This window comes from Cicer arietinum, chromosome 2 (genome assembly GCF_000331145.2).
Source record: "Cicer arietinum cultivar CDC Frontier isolate Library 1 chromosome 2, Cicar.CDCFrontier_v2.0, whole genome shotgun sequence".
Taxonomy (NCBI): domain Eukaryota; kingdom Viridiplantae; phylum Streptophyta; class Magnoliopsida; order Fabales; family Fabaceae; genus Cicer; species Cicer arietinum.
The window spans coordinates 15,743,105-15,759,249 of NC_021161.2; the positions used below are offsets into that span (position 1 = coordinate 15,743,105).

Sequence of the window (16,145 nt, forward strand, 5' to 3'; positions counted from 1 at the left end):
CCCTACAAAAACAAATCCATGATGATTACTTGGGATGATAGTGACGAGTCATCCTCTAAGCAAGAAAAGGACGAAGAAGCCAACCTATGTCTTATGGCAAAATCAGAAACTGAAAAAGTTCATCATCTGATCAACAAAAGAAAGCCTTGGTACTTGGACAGTGGTTGCTCAAGGCATATGACAGGAGATAAGCATTGCTTTATTTCCTTGGAGATAAAGGATGGAGGATCAGTCACATTTGGTAATAATGATAAAGCTCAAATAAAAGGTACATGTATTATTGGTAAAAATAATTCTGCTAAAATTGAAAATGTTCAGTATGTGGATGGTCTAAAACATAACTTGCTAAGTATTAGTCAATTATGTGATAGTGGTTTTGAAGTTATTTTTAAGCCTACTCTTTGTGAGGTTAAACATTCATCCTCGGGTAGAGTTTTCTTCTTCGGTTTTAGAAAAAAGAATTTATATGAACTTTATCTGGATGATTTACCCACTGAATCTTGTTTTGTATCCATTGATAAAGATAAATGGATTTGGCACAAAAGAGTTGGTCACACAAGCTTAAAAACTATTTCTAATTTATCAAAGTTAGAATTAGTTAAAGGTCTTCCAAAAATCAATTTTGAGAAAGACAAAGTTTGTGAAGCTTGTGTTAAAGGAAAACAAGTTAAAAGTAGTTTCCACTCAAAAAATATTGTTTCAACAAAACATCCACTTGAACTTACTCATATTGACCTTTTTGGTCCCATAAAAACTCCAAGTCTTAGTGGCAAAAGATATGGCTTTGTTATTGTTGATGACTTCTCTCGTTTTACTTGGGTCTTATTTTTGAAACATAAAGATGAAGCCTTTGAGGCATTCCACCATTTTTGCAAAAAGGTTCAAAACGAAAATGGTTCAAAAATTATTTCGGTGAGAAGTGACCATGGGGGTGAATTTGAAAATGAATCCTTTAAAAATCTTTGTAATGAAAATGGTATTTCTCACAACTTTTCTTGTCCAAGAACTCCCCAACAAAATAGGGTTGTTGAAAGGAAAAATAGAACTTTACAAGAAATGGCTAGAACCATTTTAAATGAAGCCAATATTGAAAAATATTTTTGGGCCGAAGCCATTAACACTGCTTGTTATGTTTCTAATCGTGCATCCATTAGAAAAATTTTAAACAAAACTCCATACGAGCTATGGAAAGGGAGAAAACCAAATATTTCCTATTTTCATATTTTTGGGTGTTGTTGCTACATTCTTAATAATAAAGAAAATTTGGGAAAGTTTGATCCAAAATCTGATAAAATAATTTTTTTAGGATACTCCACAACGTCAAAAGGGTATAGAATATATAATCTTAAGACTCAAACTGTGGAGGAATCCATGCATGTTATTTTTTATGAGTTTGATGACTTGTGTTTAGAAAAAATGGATAAAAATGAAGAAGATGAACCTTCATCCTCTCGAGTACCCGGTCCTCATGATGAGGATGCGTCTGACCCAACCTCACAGCAACCTCCAAGAGGATGGAGAACAGTCACACATCATCATCCAGATCTAATCATTGGGAATACTGAAGATGGTGTTAGAACCAGAAATTCTCTAAGGGAAAACACTACCAACATGGCCATGATATCACAAGTTGAACCCAAAACGATTGATCAAGCTATTGGTGAAAAATCATGGGTTGAAGCAATGATGGAAGAACTCTCACAATTTGAAAGAAACAAGGTATGGAATCTTCTACCCCATCCTCTAAACAAATCTATTATTGGGACTAAATGGATATTTAGAAACAAATTAAATGAGGATGGAGAAGTCATTAGAAATAAAGCAAGACTAGTGGCACAAGGGTACAATCAACAAGAAGGAATTGATTATGATGAAACGTTTGCACCCGTAGCAGGACTTGAAGCAATAAGAATCCTCTTAGCTTATGCTACTAATAAAGGTATAAAACTATTTCAAATGGATGTCAAAAGTGCCTTTTTGAATGGGTTCTTAAATGAAGAAGTGTATGTTCGTCAACCTCCTGGTTTTGAAGATATGAAGAGTCCGAATCATGTGTTCAAACTCTCAAAAGCTCTTTATGGCTTAAAGCAAGCTCCTCGAGCTTGGTATGAGAGGTTAAGCTCTTTTCTAAAAGAGAATGGATTCATTAGGGGTCAAATTGATACAACTCTTTTCAAGAAGACTCTTGAGAAAGATTTATTGATTGTTCAAATATATGTCGATGACATAATATTTGGATCATCAAATGAAATGATGTGCAAAGATTTCTCCAATCTCATGCAAAGTGAGTTTGAGATGAGTATGATGGGAGAATTAAAATTCTTCCTTGGTTTGCAAATCAAACAAAGAGATGATGGTATCTTCATATCTCAAGAAAAATACACCAAGGATCTACTCAACAAATACAAAATGAGTTCAGCCAAAAGTATGGGAACTCCTATGCATCCATCCTCCATACTCCACAAAGATGATGAAGGAACTCCAATATCTGAAAAAGAGTATAGAGGGATGATTGGATCCTTGCTATATTTAACAGCCAGTAGGCCGGACATAGTCTTTGCAGTCGGTCTTTGTGCAAGATTTCAATCTTCTCCTAAAGAATCTCATCTTACTGCAGTAAAAAGGATTTTTAGATATCTTGTGGGCACAATTAATCTGGGAATTTGGTACAAAAAATGTTCAAATCTTGATCTCACTGCTTATTGTGATGCCGATTATGCTGGAGATAAAGTTGAAAGGAAGAGCACAAACGGAGCTTGCCAACATCTGGGTAAATCTCTAATAAGTTGGTCATGCAAAAAACAAAGTACTATTGCTCTTTCAACTATAGAGGCTGAATATGTATCAGTTTCTCAATGTTGCTCACAACTTCTATGGATAAAGAATCAACTAGAAGATTACTCTTTAAGGTACACAAAAATTCTCATCCTCTGTGATAATACAAGTGCCATTAATCTTTCTAAAAATCCCATTCAACATTCAAGATCCAAGCATATTGAAATTAAACATCATTTTATAAGAGATCATGTTCAAAAGGGTGATATAGAATTAATTTTCATTGACACTGAAAATCAATTGGCTGATATTTTTACCAAACCTCTCCAAAAGGATCGGTTTAAATTCATCTTAGATGAACTCTCCATCATAAATTTTCCCAAAGTTATTTAAATAATTTATTTCTGTTATTTTTTATTTATTTTATATTATTTGTTATTTTTAAATGTTATTTTTTTGTGTGGCAAATCTGATCCCTCAAATAAAGTCAAAAAATTTAGATAGGAAGACTTTAGGTACTTTTAGGTGAAACTTCCCTTGACAAATCAGTCAAGGCCATGCGCATGCCTCCTTTTATCCATTGGTCAAATGGATGACACGTGTTGGATACTTCTCATTCCTCATAAATGCACAGACTGCATTAAATGCAGTTCATCATGCTTCCAATTTCATCATCATCACGCCTCACCAACGGCTCCCGTCTCCTCTCTCTCTCTCCCACGTTTCTGATTTTTTCATTCCATCAATCAATCAGTTTTTTTCCCCTCTCTCTCACGTTTTCAACTTCCCGCTCACATTCTCTCTCTCTCATTTAATTTTTCTCTCTCCGTTTTTATTAATTTCTTTTTTCGTTCAATTTCCTTCTCTCTCTCCACTTTAATTCATTCTCTCTCCGTTTTTAATTCATTCTCTCTTTGTATTCAATTTTTTTTCTCTCTCTTCCATACGTTTCTCTCTCCCAAAGTTATTCAGTTTTCCTTTCTCTCTCTCTTCACCACGATTACCATTCTCGTCCGTTTTCTTCCTCTCAACAACAATGGCACGCATCAAAACTACTGCCAAGCGAAAAATGTCTCCTTTTGATCCAGAAATTGACTCACAAAACTACTCAAGCTCTGAATCTGCTGGACAAGGATTAAAACGAAAGTCAGTATCTCCTCCTAGGGCACCTCCTAAACCTCCTTCTCAAAAAACCAAAAAACCTTCATCGCCAAAACCCACTGCCTCTTCCATCAGACGATCTTCAAGAGTTCAATCTGGGGATGTTCATTCAAACAAAAAGGTTACTCAGGACTCTACTGTGCATGTGATTGATTCGGATGATTCCAAAGGAAATACCTCGGCTAAATCGATTCCTAAATCATCCTCCAAACCTTCCACTCCAAAAAGGTCAAAAACCAAATCATCTGAACAAGGTAAACTGACTCCAAAGAAATCTCGTTCATCCAAACCAACTCATGTTCCTCTTTTTGACTCCACAGATTCGGAATTAAATTACACCTCAAAATGGTTTAACAAATATGTGGTTGATGGCAAGCACATTGACCTAATCAATTTGAAAAATGGTGGCTTTAATGTTGTAAAAGTTTTTGATAAGTTAGGACGGACCTCCTTTTTTAGAGTGAATGAACCGCAATACCCACGGCTGGTAAAGGCTTTTTATGCTGCATGCAATGGTTGTAAAGGAAGCCCTGGGTTCAGTTTTGTACTTAAGGGAGTACACTTAGACGTAAACCCAATTTCACTATGCAAAACTCTTGACATACAAGATGCTGGAGCCCATTGTTTTGCTGAAACTTGGTATATGCAGTATATGGTCACTCAAACTTCAGTTCTTCAAAATATCCTGATCGATCCTCGTAAACCTCTCATTGCCTCAAACCTTCCTCCTATGTGTCGGATTTATCACAACATATGTGTTCACTCGATAGTATCACAACATATGTGTACACAAGTTGTAATCATCATCGGTTAGAGGTTGATCTGTTTGAACATTAGTGAAATCTCACAAGGGTGTGAGGACTGGAAGTAGCCATCTTTGGCTGAACCAGTATAAAAACAGTGTGTGTTAATCTTATATTTCTTCTTCACTCTTTAACTCGGTTTGAATTTAAAGGTTTTGAAAAACCCATCCTCGGGCTTTCCATCCTCAGCAAGAGGATAGTTTTTAAAACACTTGAAAACTATTTTTAAAACAGCAAAATCCCTATTCAACCCCCCTTCTAGTGATATTTAGCTATATCACAAAGCACAAATGAAATCATAAATAGTAGATCATTTTGTTACTAATGATTATAAGATTACCAGTTTAACAAAAGGAAGTCTAATGGATATCTGCACTTAAATGTTTGCATCTAATAATGACATTAGCTAATATGAGTAAAATATCAAATGATAGAAATTTCAGACACACTTCTAAAAGTGAAAGTCCAAGTCCAAGTTCTAAAGTCAAATTTACAAAAAAAATATTTTCCAAATATTGCAAAGAAGAAATGTTCGATTAATCCATAAATCCTATTGTGTTTTCAAATTTTTCATGAAATGGATATACATAGATTAGAATTAACTGATTGTAAAAAGACAACCTGCAAAGTAGAGTTAGATCGGCAACTCCATTGACATGGCAATTGCAACAACAACTATACTTTCAATGGCTCATTGTTGAAAAACTTTTTTTTTCTTATGTGGTATAAAAAGAACTTCAAATTAAATTTTGAAGTTAACGAACGACCATGCATTAAGGAAACTACCATTGGTCAGATTAGCATATGCACCATAATAACATCTAGATGATAGTCCTCATGAGACAATTCTAAATGATTGTCTTGGAAGATAGAAAAAAAAATTTGACTTGAAAAATCCTATATCATAAAGAGGGAAAAGAAAACGACTAAGTTCATATTGAATAGAATATATTCAGAAAGAGTCTTTGAATAAGAAAAAGAAATAGATCGGAAAATTCTCTCCCACTAAAGTTTATTTTTCTTGTTGTAAAATGATCAAGCTCTTGTTATTTGCATATATATTCTCTTAATGGAGTTAGAGTTGTAGATGATTTTGTATCACAATAGATACAAACTCAACCTTTGTAAATGGTCCAATAGCGGCAACTATCGTTGATGTAAAAAGGATATTTCTAGCCATACTAGAATACTCGTTTACGTCAGCAAGGTAGTTGTTAAATTGATGAGAAGACCAAGTTTAGTGAACCTTGTGAGGCTAGTAAAAAATACATATTGCAAAGTTTGGGGAGATTGAATTAGATAACACATGTATGATTCCTGGAGAGGCTAGGTGAATAATCGGGTTCCTTAGCATGTCGAGTGAAACAAATTGTTGAGAAGACCATATGGATGTTGATGTCTAAAGATGCCAACAATGCTCAACTCAAGAGGTGAGTGAAGCTATATCTTGAGAAAATATTTAGATTGCACTTCAAGTGGCCTGAAGATGCCTTATGATACGCAATGTCTAAAGAGATTGGAAAACAATACTTGTTGCCTAGAGAAGAGAACAATACTCAAGTAAGAGGTGAATGAAGTCGTATCTTAAGGAAATCTAGATATTGTAATTCTTGTGACCTATGGAGGCCTTACAATACTCAATGTTTGGAGAAGCAAAGAAACAATACTCATATCTTGGAGAGACGGATAATACTCAACTTAAGAGGTGAGTGGAGTTAGATCTACAGGAATCTAGAGACATAACTTATGGTGGCCTATAAAGGTATTACAATACTCATAGGTTGGGGAGTTAATGAAATAATTGCTTTGGCATGAATAGAAAACTAATGCTCAACTCATGAGGTGAGTGAAGCGATATCTTGAAGAATTTAAAGATTGTACTTTTGGTGGCCTGAAGAAGCCTTACAATACTTAATAATGTTGTGAGAGAAAGAAAAGAATATTTAGCTTGAAGCTACTTTAAGAAAACTAAATTCAAGCAGAGGCGGGCAAAACAATACTTCCACTTAATAGTGGATTAAGTCTTTGATTGTACTAAGACACAATCTCTTTTTTAGGGGATGATTAGATGTAGCCATAATTATTGTGAACTAATATGAAACTCATTGTGTGTTCTAATCTTCCCTTATCTCTTTATTTTAATGCTCTAGTTTATTATGTCTTATCCTCAACCTTGAAGGTGCGCTAACACGAGAAAGGGGTTGAATTGTGTTTGTCTAATTTTAAAACTCTTTTCTTACTTCTAATTCTGATTATGATTTGGTGGCTTAACTGTTTGAACTAATCAGAGACAACAATAAATAGATAGAGCATAAGTAAAAATAACACATCAGATTTTATCCTAGTTCACCACCAATTTGGTAGCTACGTCTAGTCCCCTCACAAAGAAGGAATTATCCACTAATTCAAAACTTGAATTACAACAAAACCTTACCCTACAAGTCATTATTCTCAAAACAACCTAAACCTACAAACTTTTTTAGGCAAACCACACATTGACCCTACAAGTCAAGTTTTCTCTACACAACCTGAGATCCACAAACTGTTAGAGATAAACTAACTTAACCCTACAAGTAAAGTCTTCTCAACACAACATAAGATCCACATATTGCTTGAGGCACACTAAAGCCACTATCGAGCTGGGTTATAATGAGTTGGAAATTGATTTTATTTTGCTTCTACTAATCAGATTTGATATAATGATTTTCCCACACTACAACACTTATAATTTTTACTCTGATTGGGTGTTTTTCTAGAACTTAAAACCTTAAACTCAAAATACTTAAAAAGATTGAGCTCTTGAGGTTTTTCTGAATAACTTTGGTTCTTAGGATTTCTGAGTTTGTTGGTTCGTTGATTCTTCTCTAGCCTTGAGTGCTTTCTATAGGAAAAATTAGGGCTTCAGTTTAGTCCCATATGAATTTTGAATCATATCTTTATTCCAGCTTGGTCAACAAATGTTTCTTTCAAATATAATTATGAATGATATATTTTGATAATATGACCATTAGCCAATTCTTTATATATGAATCTGAACAGAGAAATTCTTCTAGAAAGATATTGATCATATTTTTTCAGATTACTTTGCAAATTAATTCACTTGAGTCTTCCTTCATACGCTTGATTTGATTTGGGCAGAAACCATATTGGGTTTGTTCTTGGACTTTCAGAAGTAAGGATACAACTAAGTCAAATATGTTATGATCAATCTATCAAAGCCTTTGACCTTCCATTATAGTTGTTGACTTTTTTTTCCATCGAAATCATTGACTTGATTGTAAGAGTCAGATGCTATGTTGCTTGAATAATTTTGTCAGAGGCAAAACTGTGTGACTTAGAATTAGTGGCACGTGCAACTTCATCTTTGTTGCATTATTAGAGTTAGTGCAACTTCAGAGGCATCGTTATGGAACATGTTGTAATTATTTAAGCTAGAGGAACATGAGCTTTAGAGGCATGCTTCAACAGTAGACTTCAGAGGCATGCTCAAAACTATTGTTCCTTATAAGCATGTTGAAAGTACTGTCAACTAAGGCATGCAAAAGTACTGTCATCATAGGCATGTAGAAGTAGACTTTAGAGGAATGCAAAAAATAATGTTCATCAGAGGTATGCATAAATATTGTTCATCAGAGGCATGGAAAAGTTATTGTTCATCAGAGGCATAGAAAAGTTATGTTCATAAGAGGCATGAAAAAGTTATTGTTCATCAGAGGCATGGAAACTCCACAGACACGCTGAATCTTTAGAGGCACATAATTCTTCAGAGGCACACTGATTTACGAAAAACACATTTAGCGGCCATAAGCGCGTTGAACTACCAGAAGCATGCTAACAGAGCCAGATGCACGTACTTTTCCAGAACATGTACTTGTCGGATTTTGATGATTTCGTTGACTGATTTGATTTTGTTTCCTCTGACATTTTTACTTCCTCTATTGACTTCCTCTGATGACTTTCTTTGGTTGTTTTCTCTGGTCTTTTCCTTTTGTATTTTTCTTCTTATTTCTTGCTTCTAATATCTTCTTTTGATTTCATGTTCAAATTCCCGCACACTTAATGAAGCCATTAATCCAAACAAATTGTTCTCATAAAATACCTTTGTTAACATCATTGTAACAAATCTGCTTAGAAGAAGCAAAACAGAAACAATGTCACCCATTTGTAACCTAACTCAATAGTGGTTTTAGTTTGCCTCTAACAATCTATAGGTTTCAGGTTGTGTAGAGAAGACTTGACTTGTACGGTCAATGTGTGGTTTGCCTTAAAAAGTCTGTAGGTACAGACTGTTTTGAGAAGATTGACTTGTAGGGTCAAATGTTGTGTAATTCAATATTTTGAATTAATGGATAAATTCTTTTGTGTGAGGGGACTGGACGTAGCTGCCAAGTTGGTGGTAAACCAGGATAAATCTTGTGTGTTGTTTTTACATATGCATGATATGTCTTACTGCACCCTCTAATTAGTAAAACTGTTTAAGTCACCAAATCAAAATTAGAATCAAGAAAAGAGTTTAAAATTAGACAAACATAATTCAACTCCATATTCTCGTGTTTGTACACCTTCAATTACAACATGTATAAGTATGTAACAATTGTATTGATCAAATAGATTTTACATGCAGTGCAAAATAATCAATCATATTTCAATAGTTTCACCTACATTTTAATATTTGACTTAATTGTAGTTTTAGTCTCCTATTTTTACCAATTCACGAAATTAGTCATCTTATTTTATAATCCAATAGTTTTAGTCTCTCATTCTAATTTTTTTACTAAAAAATGGCTATGTGATATGCATTAAATAACATGAAATATGATTTGATGACGTAAAATGACTAACATACATGAAATCACAATAAAACCCTCTATAAACTTAATTAATGACACATGAATAATTAATGCATCTAGATGATTCTATATCATAATATCGCATGTCATGTCAATTAAAATATGTCAAATTATTATCTTTTAGTTCTAAAATCTGATAGAGGGACTAAAACTACCGACTTTTAAAATAGAATGACCAATTTTCTAAATTGGTGAAAATAGAGGGATCAAAACTGTAATTAAACCTTAATATTTCATAATAAAATTTTAAATATTTTAATATTATATTATATAGTTTAATATAATAAGTTGGCTTTTTAATTCAATTTTAAAGAAAACTTTCAATAGTTACTTATTTGTTGTAGTGATTTAATTTACTAAGAATTAATTTAAAATCGAACAATTAACTATCGTTTTATAATGTCGATCTCGATCTTACCTATTAGGTACAAATCCGTCCACCGTGCGAATGCTCAAATATTTTGCTAGTTTGTATATATATTATTAAAGTATTTCGGTGTAATATTTTTATTTGGTCGGTAGATAGATAGATAGAAAGACAAAAACCACTCAATTCACATCCACAGTTGCAAGACTTTAAATTCAAATTCTAGTGAAAATGTATAGTTTAATAATATGAATATTTTTTTAGTTTAACTAGGTCTTAGATATGGGTGGGAATAGGTCAAGACGCTCGAGCCTATGGCCTAGCTTTCGACATGTTCAAAGTCATTTTTATTGATTTATTTATTATTAAAATAGAGAAGGTCCAAACTTTTTTAAAATTTAGTTAAAAAGACAAGACTACATGTCATATTAAAAAGTATTTTGGATCTACCAGATCGACCTGCTTAAATAAATATGAATAATACTCCCTGTGTCTCATTTTAAATGTCTTATTTGTCATTTTTATGTCTTAAATTATTTGTCATTTTACGATTCCAATACAATATTAATCCCATTTTTTTTATTAATATATCCTTATTTATTGTATCTCAACTAATTATAATTAATAAAGGCATTTGAGTGAATTAAACTCATTTTATAATTTTTTTACTCAAAATTTTATTTTAATATTGAAATCAACAAAACTAATTATTTTCTTAAGAACCACACACAGCTTAAATCAGATAATTAAAATGAGACGAATAAAATTATTTTTATTACTATTATTATTATTACGTACATTAGTTTTTGACTTATTTAATTATATTATGATAAAATAAAATTAAAATATGATCATATAAAGTTAAATGATTTAAAAAATCATGTTAAATTAAAAAAATATTGAATATTATTGATATATTAATTTATTAATCTATTAAAAAATATATATAATTATATATATATATATATATATATAAATATTAATATGAAATAAACTTTTAATTAAACTAACAATAGTGCCAAATTTTTATAAAAATCAGATTCAAAAACCTAAACCAAAGTCTATAGCATACCATAAGTCATACTTAAATACTACTTAAACTTTACAAAATTAACTCCTTAAAGACATTTTCTATTAAGATTTTACTACATTATATTTTGTACATAATGCATTCTTTTTAGTAATATACATAATACTTTTTTATTTTTAACAAGAATGTGCATAAAATGGTTTTAAAAACGTTATGATTTGGGTTTTTAAAAGAAAAAAATATTATACCATCTTATAAAGGCAAAGATGAGTAATTAGTCTTTCATTTCTACACTCCACAGTTAACTTTCCCCCAAACTGCGCGAAGGTCAGTAAGTCGGGAGTGGCCGTTGTAGTGGACCGTCTCTCACTCTCAACTGTAAGTCTTCACTCTTCACTCTTCACAATCACAAGTAGCAACTCTTCCATTTACTTATCGTTCCTTCCTTTTCGTATCAAACATGTTTGGATTGATAACTATGATTAGGGCATTGAATATCAGACTCTTCCAGTAGTTTTAAGTGTCTCTTTCTTTTTTATTAACTCTTCTGAAATTTGACTTGTTCTCAAGTCTGGAATCTTTTGAAATTTCAATCGATCTCGAAACATCTAAGGTTTTCTCCTATATCTTAACAAGTGAGAATAGAAGAGAGATCTCTCATCCAAGGTTTTCTCTAAGAGCCGCTACTCTATTCACCTAAAAGTTTACAAATTTGAATATGCCCTTTTCTTATCTTAGTTAGTAACATCTTATTTATACATGATAATCCATCCTATTGCTACTGATTAATAAAAACTTCCCTAACTAACTCATCCTTATTCCATATCCTAACAAACTCCCCTTTGTCCTATATCTTAACAAATTTTTATACTACTAGTTGAATGCTGCGGATAGTTTTCCACACATTGTTTTGGAATTTACTAAATAGATTGCTTTAGTTAGTTTTGGTGTTCTGAGGTAATGCGGCATCATATGCTACTCCCCTTGTAAATGAACAAAATTCTACAGTGACGTTTCATGCAAATCTATGCACACATTCCCTTTTGGGTGCACAAGTGTGTATTTATATTTGGTTAAATGTATAGTGATCACCTGCAGCTGAAGAAAAGAGGGAAAAAATGTTGAAATACTTGATGCAAAAGAAAAGAGGAAAAAAATGTTTAAGAAAAAGCTGAGACCACATGATTGAAATTTGATTGTACTTTGTACCTTGGTTGAAAAAATTGAGACTACATTCCATTGTTTGAATTTGGGTGCATATACTCAATGTATTTAAGCTATTTTTTATTCATAATATTTACCTTTTTTCTTGAATTTGTAGTTCACCTATGACTCGATCTAAGAAGAAGGCCAACCGCAATGATCGCATTGATCGAATTAGTGACTTACCAAGCAATGTCATTGATGCTATCCTAGAACACTTGAACATAGTAGACCTAGTTAAGACCAGTATTCTGTCTAGAAAGTGGAGGTATATGTGGATGTCAGTCCAACAACTTGTGTTTAAAAGAGACTTTTTTATCATGTTCGAGCATCTTGATGATCCTGGCCCTGAGGCTTCTAGAATCATCTCAAAAATTCTTTTACTCCATAATGGACCTATATATAAGTTTACTCTTTTCCTCCCTCGCACCTTAAACTTCACGATCAGAACTGAATGCATCAGTAAGTGGATTCTGTTTTTGTCAACAAGGGGCATTAAATATCTTGAGCTTCAGAACGATGTAATACTTTCTACTGAAATGCTGCCATCTCATATTTTCTCTTGTCAAGAATTGCGTCACTTTCGACTTTGCAGATTTAGCTTGACAGTTCCACCTAATTTCTGTGGCTTTAAAAGTTTGTTGGACCTTAACTTTCAACAGATTATACTTAGGTGCGGTACACTTGAGAGTCTTATTTCTGGCTGCCCATCACTTGAAAAGCTCAGTATAGAATTGGTTCAAGATATGAAGCCAATTTGTCTCGAGAAAGTGAAGAATCTGATTGATCTTACACTCACGATTAGCCGGGAGTGTTCATCTGGTTTGATCAAAAGTTTGCCAAAAATTCAGAGGCTTGCTGTACAATCATGTTACCAGAAGGTTAGGAAACAACATCACTAATATTAATCTATTTATTATGGTTCTGTTGGATAATAATCTGGCCTGTATGTTAGTTTGGTAGATTTGATCTAAAACAGAGAAGACCATAATATTCTGTTGACATATACCCAAGTCCAATAATAATAGTATAATACATTAGAATGTTACTTTCATTGTTCCAATCTTAATTTGATATTTTTTAGCACCACTTCTATCTAGTCTACCCTCGCAGTTTGATCTTTTAAAGACTATATCTTACCGTTTATTTGTATATTTGAAAGAGAAGCAATGTTGCATTTGATTGATGGTCCAATCCAATATTTTCATTGAAAGTTGTGTTATTTCCACTTGTAAGTCTGCTAATATATCTCATAGCTTTGTTGTTTGTATATATAGAGGCAGTATGCAGATATCATATCTCCGACGCAGCTGATAAGCTTAACGCATCTGAAATTTGGTGCCGTGAATTTTGATGAAAGAACAAAACTTTTGTATATTGTTAGTGTACTCAAAAGTGCTTCTAACCTGGTGGAACTTATTATAGAGGTGACCATGAATACCCTATGCTTCTTAGCTTGTCTTTTGAATTTCATAATATGACTCTCTATTTTTCATAATTTAGAGCAATTACCATAATGGTGAACCAGAGCCAGACCAACCAGAGGAGTTACAATGCAATAGTTGTTGCCTTAGCCAACTTCAGACGGCAAATATCAAAGTTGGAAGCACCTTTAAACATGCATTGAGTTTGATACGGTTCATACTTGCAAATGCCTCATCATTAAAGACTCTTACTTTTAGTGTTGATTTTGATTATAAGAAAGTAGATGCACCTCTGATGTTTCGCATTTCACAAGACTTGTTATGGATGAAACGAGCATCACAAAGAGCACGCGTTGAATTCCTTTACTCATAGAAATTCCTTTCCTTTGCTCACAGTTCTTCATTATGTCTTTGTTTTATTTTACTTTCTAGGATCAGATTAATGTTTTGGATTTAAGGTCTCCAGTCCGTTTGGTAAATTATGGATTTAAGCTCTCGAGACCGTCTCTCGAATTATGGATTTAAGCCCCAAGTACGTTTGTTAAATTAATGTCTTGGTAGACAATTATGGTTTATTAAACCTATATATGTATATGTATTAAATATATTAGATAGTGTTAATTGTGAAGTAACAATTTTTTTCATATAAAAGTATAAGAAGTCAAGGTAAATAAAAGTTTAAATTAATTTAAAATATTTTTGTCAAATGAAATTAAGTTAAAATATCATATATCATATTGTGCATTCACAAACAGGTTTGTTTGGTAATTGTTTGACATTCCAAGGGTACATTTATATAACCAAAAATGATATAGCTGAGAACTTTATTACAGGGAACAATAATCTAGAGAACAATTCACAAACATGTTTGACAATTGTTTCACATTCTAATTCTAAGGAACTTTTTTAAAATTTATTTAGTTCAGACATAAAAATAGAAAAAATAAAGAGAAAGTGGAAAGTGGAAATTTATTGGCAAATGCAAATTAGAAAGAAAAAAAAAATCACTAACATATGAATATTATAATCTCAAGTGTACATTTCGAGAGTGCTAGTAGAAACCTTGTAATAAACAAACTCTAATTTTAGGTATGTGAGAGCTCTATTTAGGTGTATAGTTACAACCTCAAATAAAAATTATTTAGGTTCACACTAAAAAATACACATTAATTAATTATTTAAAAAGTTTACATTATTTAATTATTTATTTTTTTTCTTTTTTTTAAATGTATCTAAATATTGTGATTAAATTTTGTGATCTTATAAGACTTTCTATGTTTAGTATTATATGGTACAGACAAACTCACATCATCTAGATTAATAGCATAAAATGGAAAATTCCTATAAATATTATAAAATTAAAGTGCCATGAATATTCATGTATCAAGATCTATAACATTGACGAATTCAAAATTATAGATTGAATATGTACTAGATCAACTTAATATGTCAATTTAAATTAAATAAATATGACAATAAGACGATATATCAAACATAGTTGGGCCAAAGGAGAGGCACGTCAAGGCTTCGTCAAAAAATAGATTTTTATTTTAATTTTTATAAATACATAGACTCAATAATATATTATAAAAACTCTTTAAAACTCCAACGATTATACATGGGAACAACAAAAGGCCTCTAACCAATTTTTTATTTCCAATTGATGATGCAATTATTTATGATGAAGATAGTGTACCATTGGAACTATCGTTTGATAGTAAAGACATTGTTTTTCACTAAAAAAATATTTTAAAATATTGAAGGCATTGTCTTTCATTAAAAAAGTCTATTAAAATATCATATGGAAATCATTGTGATTAACTCTTGTTAGTGACCATAATATATTTAAATATGTGTTTTTAATTTATTCGTCTCTTTTTTATTGTTAATATATTTTTCTAATTTATATGACATATAGGTAAATATTTATATTCTAAATTATTAGTCGATTTTTCCATTGTAGCGGGATCAACGATTTCTATTTAGGTGGAACAGGAACTAAAAGAAATTTTTATTTCAAACAGTATCTTACTACTTAGGTTATATTGTTCTAATATTTATTTTTAATTTTGTTGAATTTGTGTTGCTTTTATTTTTATATATATAAATGTCAACTCAAAAATAGGAATCAATTATGCAAAATTACAAAAAAAAAAGAAAGAAAAAAAAAGAGTTGAAACTTTTAAATGAAAATATGGAATCAAAATTTATTTGTAATCAAGAAATCAATGAATTAGAAGAATTCATTCCCAAAAACATATATGATCCAAGTCAATGGATAAATATTGATACACGTTTGAGAGATTTATTGGTAGAAAAAGATCACGGTAAACTTATTGATATATATTTTTCTAAGGATAAATCTTCAAGACACTTTTTTTCATCCCTTTATATTCAAAAGTTGTCCAATAGAGAAACACACGAAAGAAGATGGTTAGTTTATTCTCGAGACTTGGATAAAGCATTTTGTTTTTGTTGCAAATTATTTAATGTTCTTCCTAATACAAGTAAATTGGCTAATGAAGGTAGTAG

At 31.8% G+C, this 16,145-nt stretch overlaps 1 protein-coding gene across 1 annotated transcript; it reads left to right on the forward strand.

The window, feature by feature from the left end:
* The first annotated feature begins 11,233 nt into the window (after positions 1-11,233).
* LOC101500487 (F-box/FBD/LRR-repeat protein At1g13570-like) lies at positions 11,234-14,218 on the forward strand. The gene is made up of 4 exons (XM_004490246.4): positions 11,234-11,364; positions 12,308-13,070; positions 13,467-13,616; positions 13,693-14,218. Exons 2-4 carry the CDS (start codon positions 12,315-12,317, stop codon positions 13,984-13,986), a joined length of 1,200 nt encoding a protein of 399 aa, XP_004490303.1. The 5' UTR covers positions 11,234-11,364; positions 12,308-12,314; the 3' UTR covers positions 13,987-14,218.
* The last annotated feature ends 1,927 nt before the right edge of the window (positions 14,219-16,145 follow it).

Coding starts and splice junctions, on each gene's coding strand:
- LOC101500487 (XM_004490246.4), top strand. CDS start 12,315: ATGACTCGATCTAAGAAGAAGGCCAACCGCAATGATCGCATTGATCGA. Junction 13,071..13,466: donor TACAATCATGTTACCAGAAG/GTTAGGAAACAA, acceptor TTGTATATATAG/AGGCAGTATGCAGATATCAT. Junction 13,617..13,692: donor TGGTGGAACTTATTATAGAG/GTGACCATGAAT, acceptor TTCATAATTTAG/AGCAATTACCATAATGGTGA.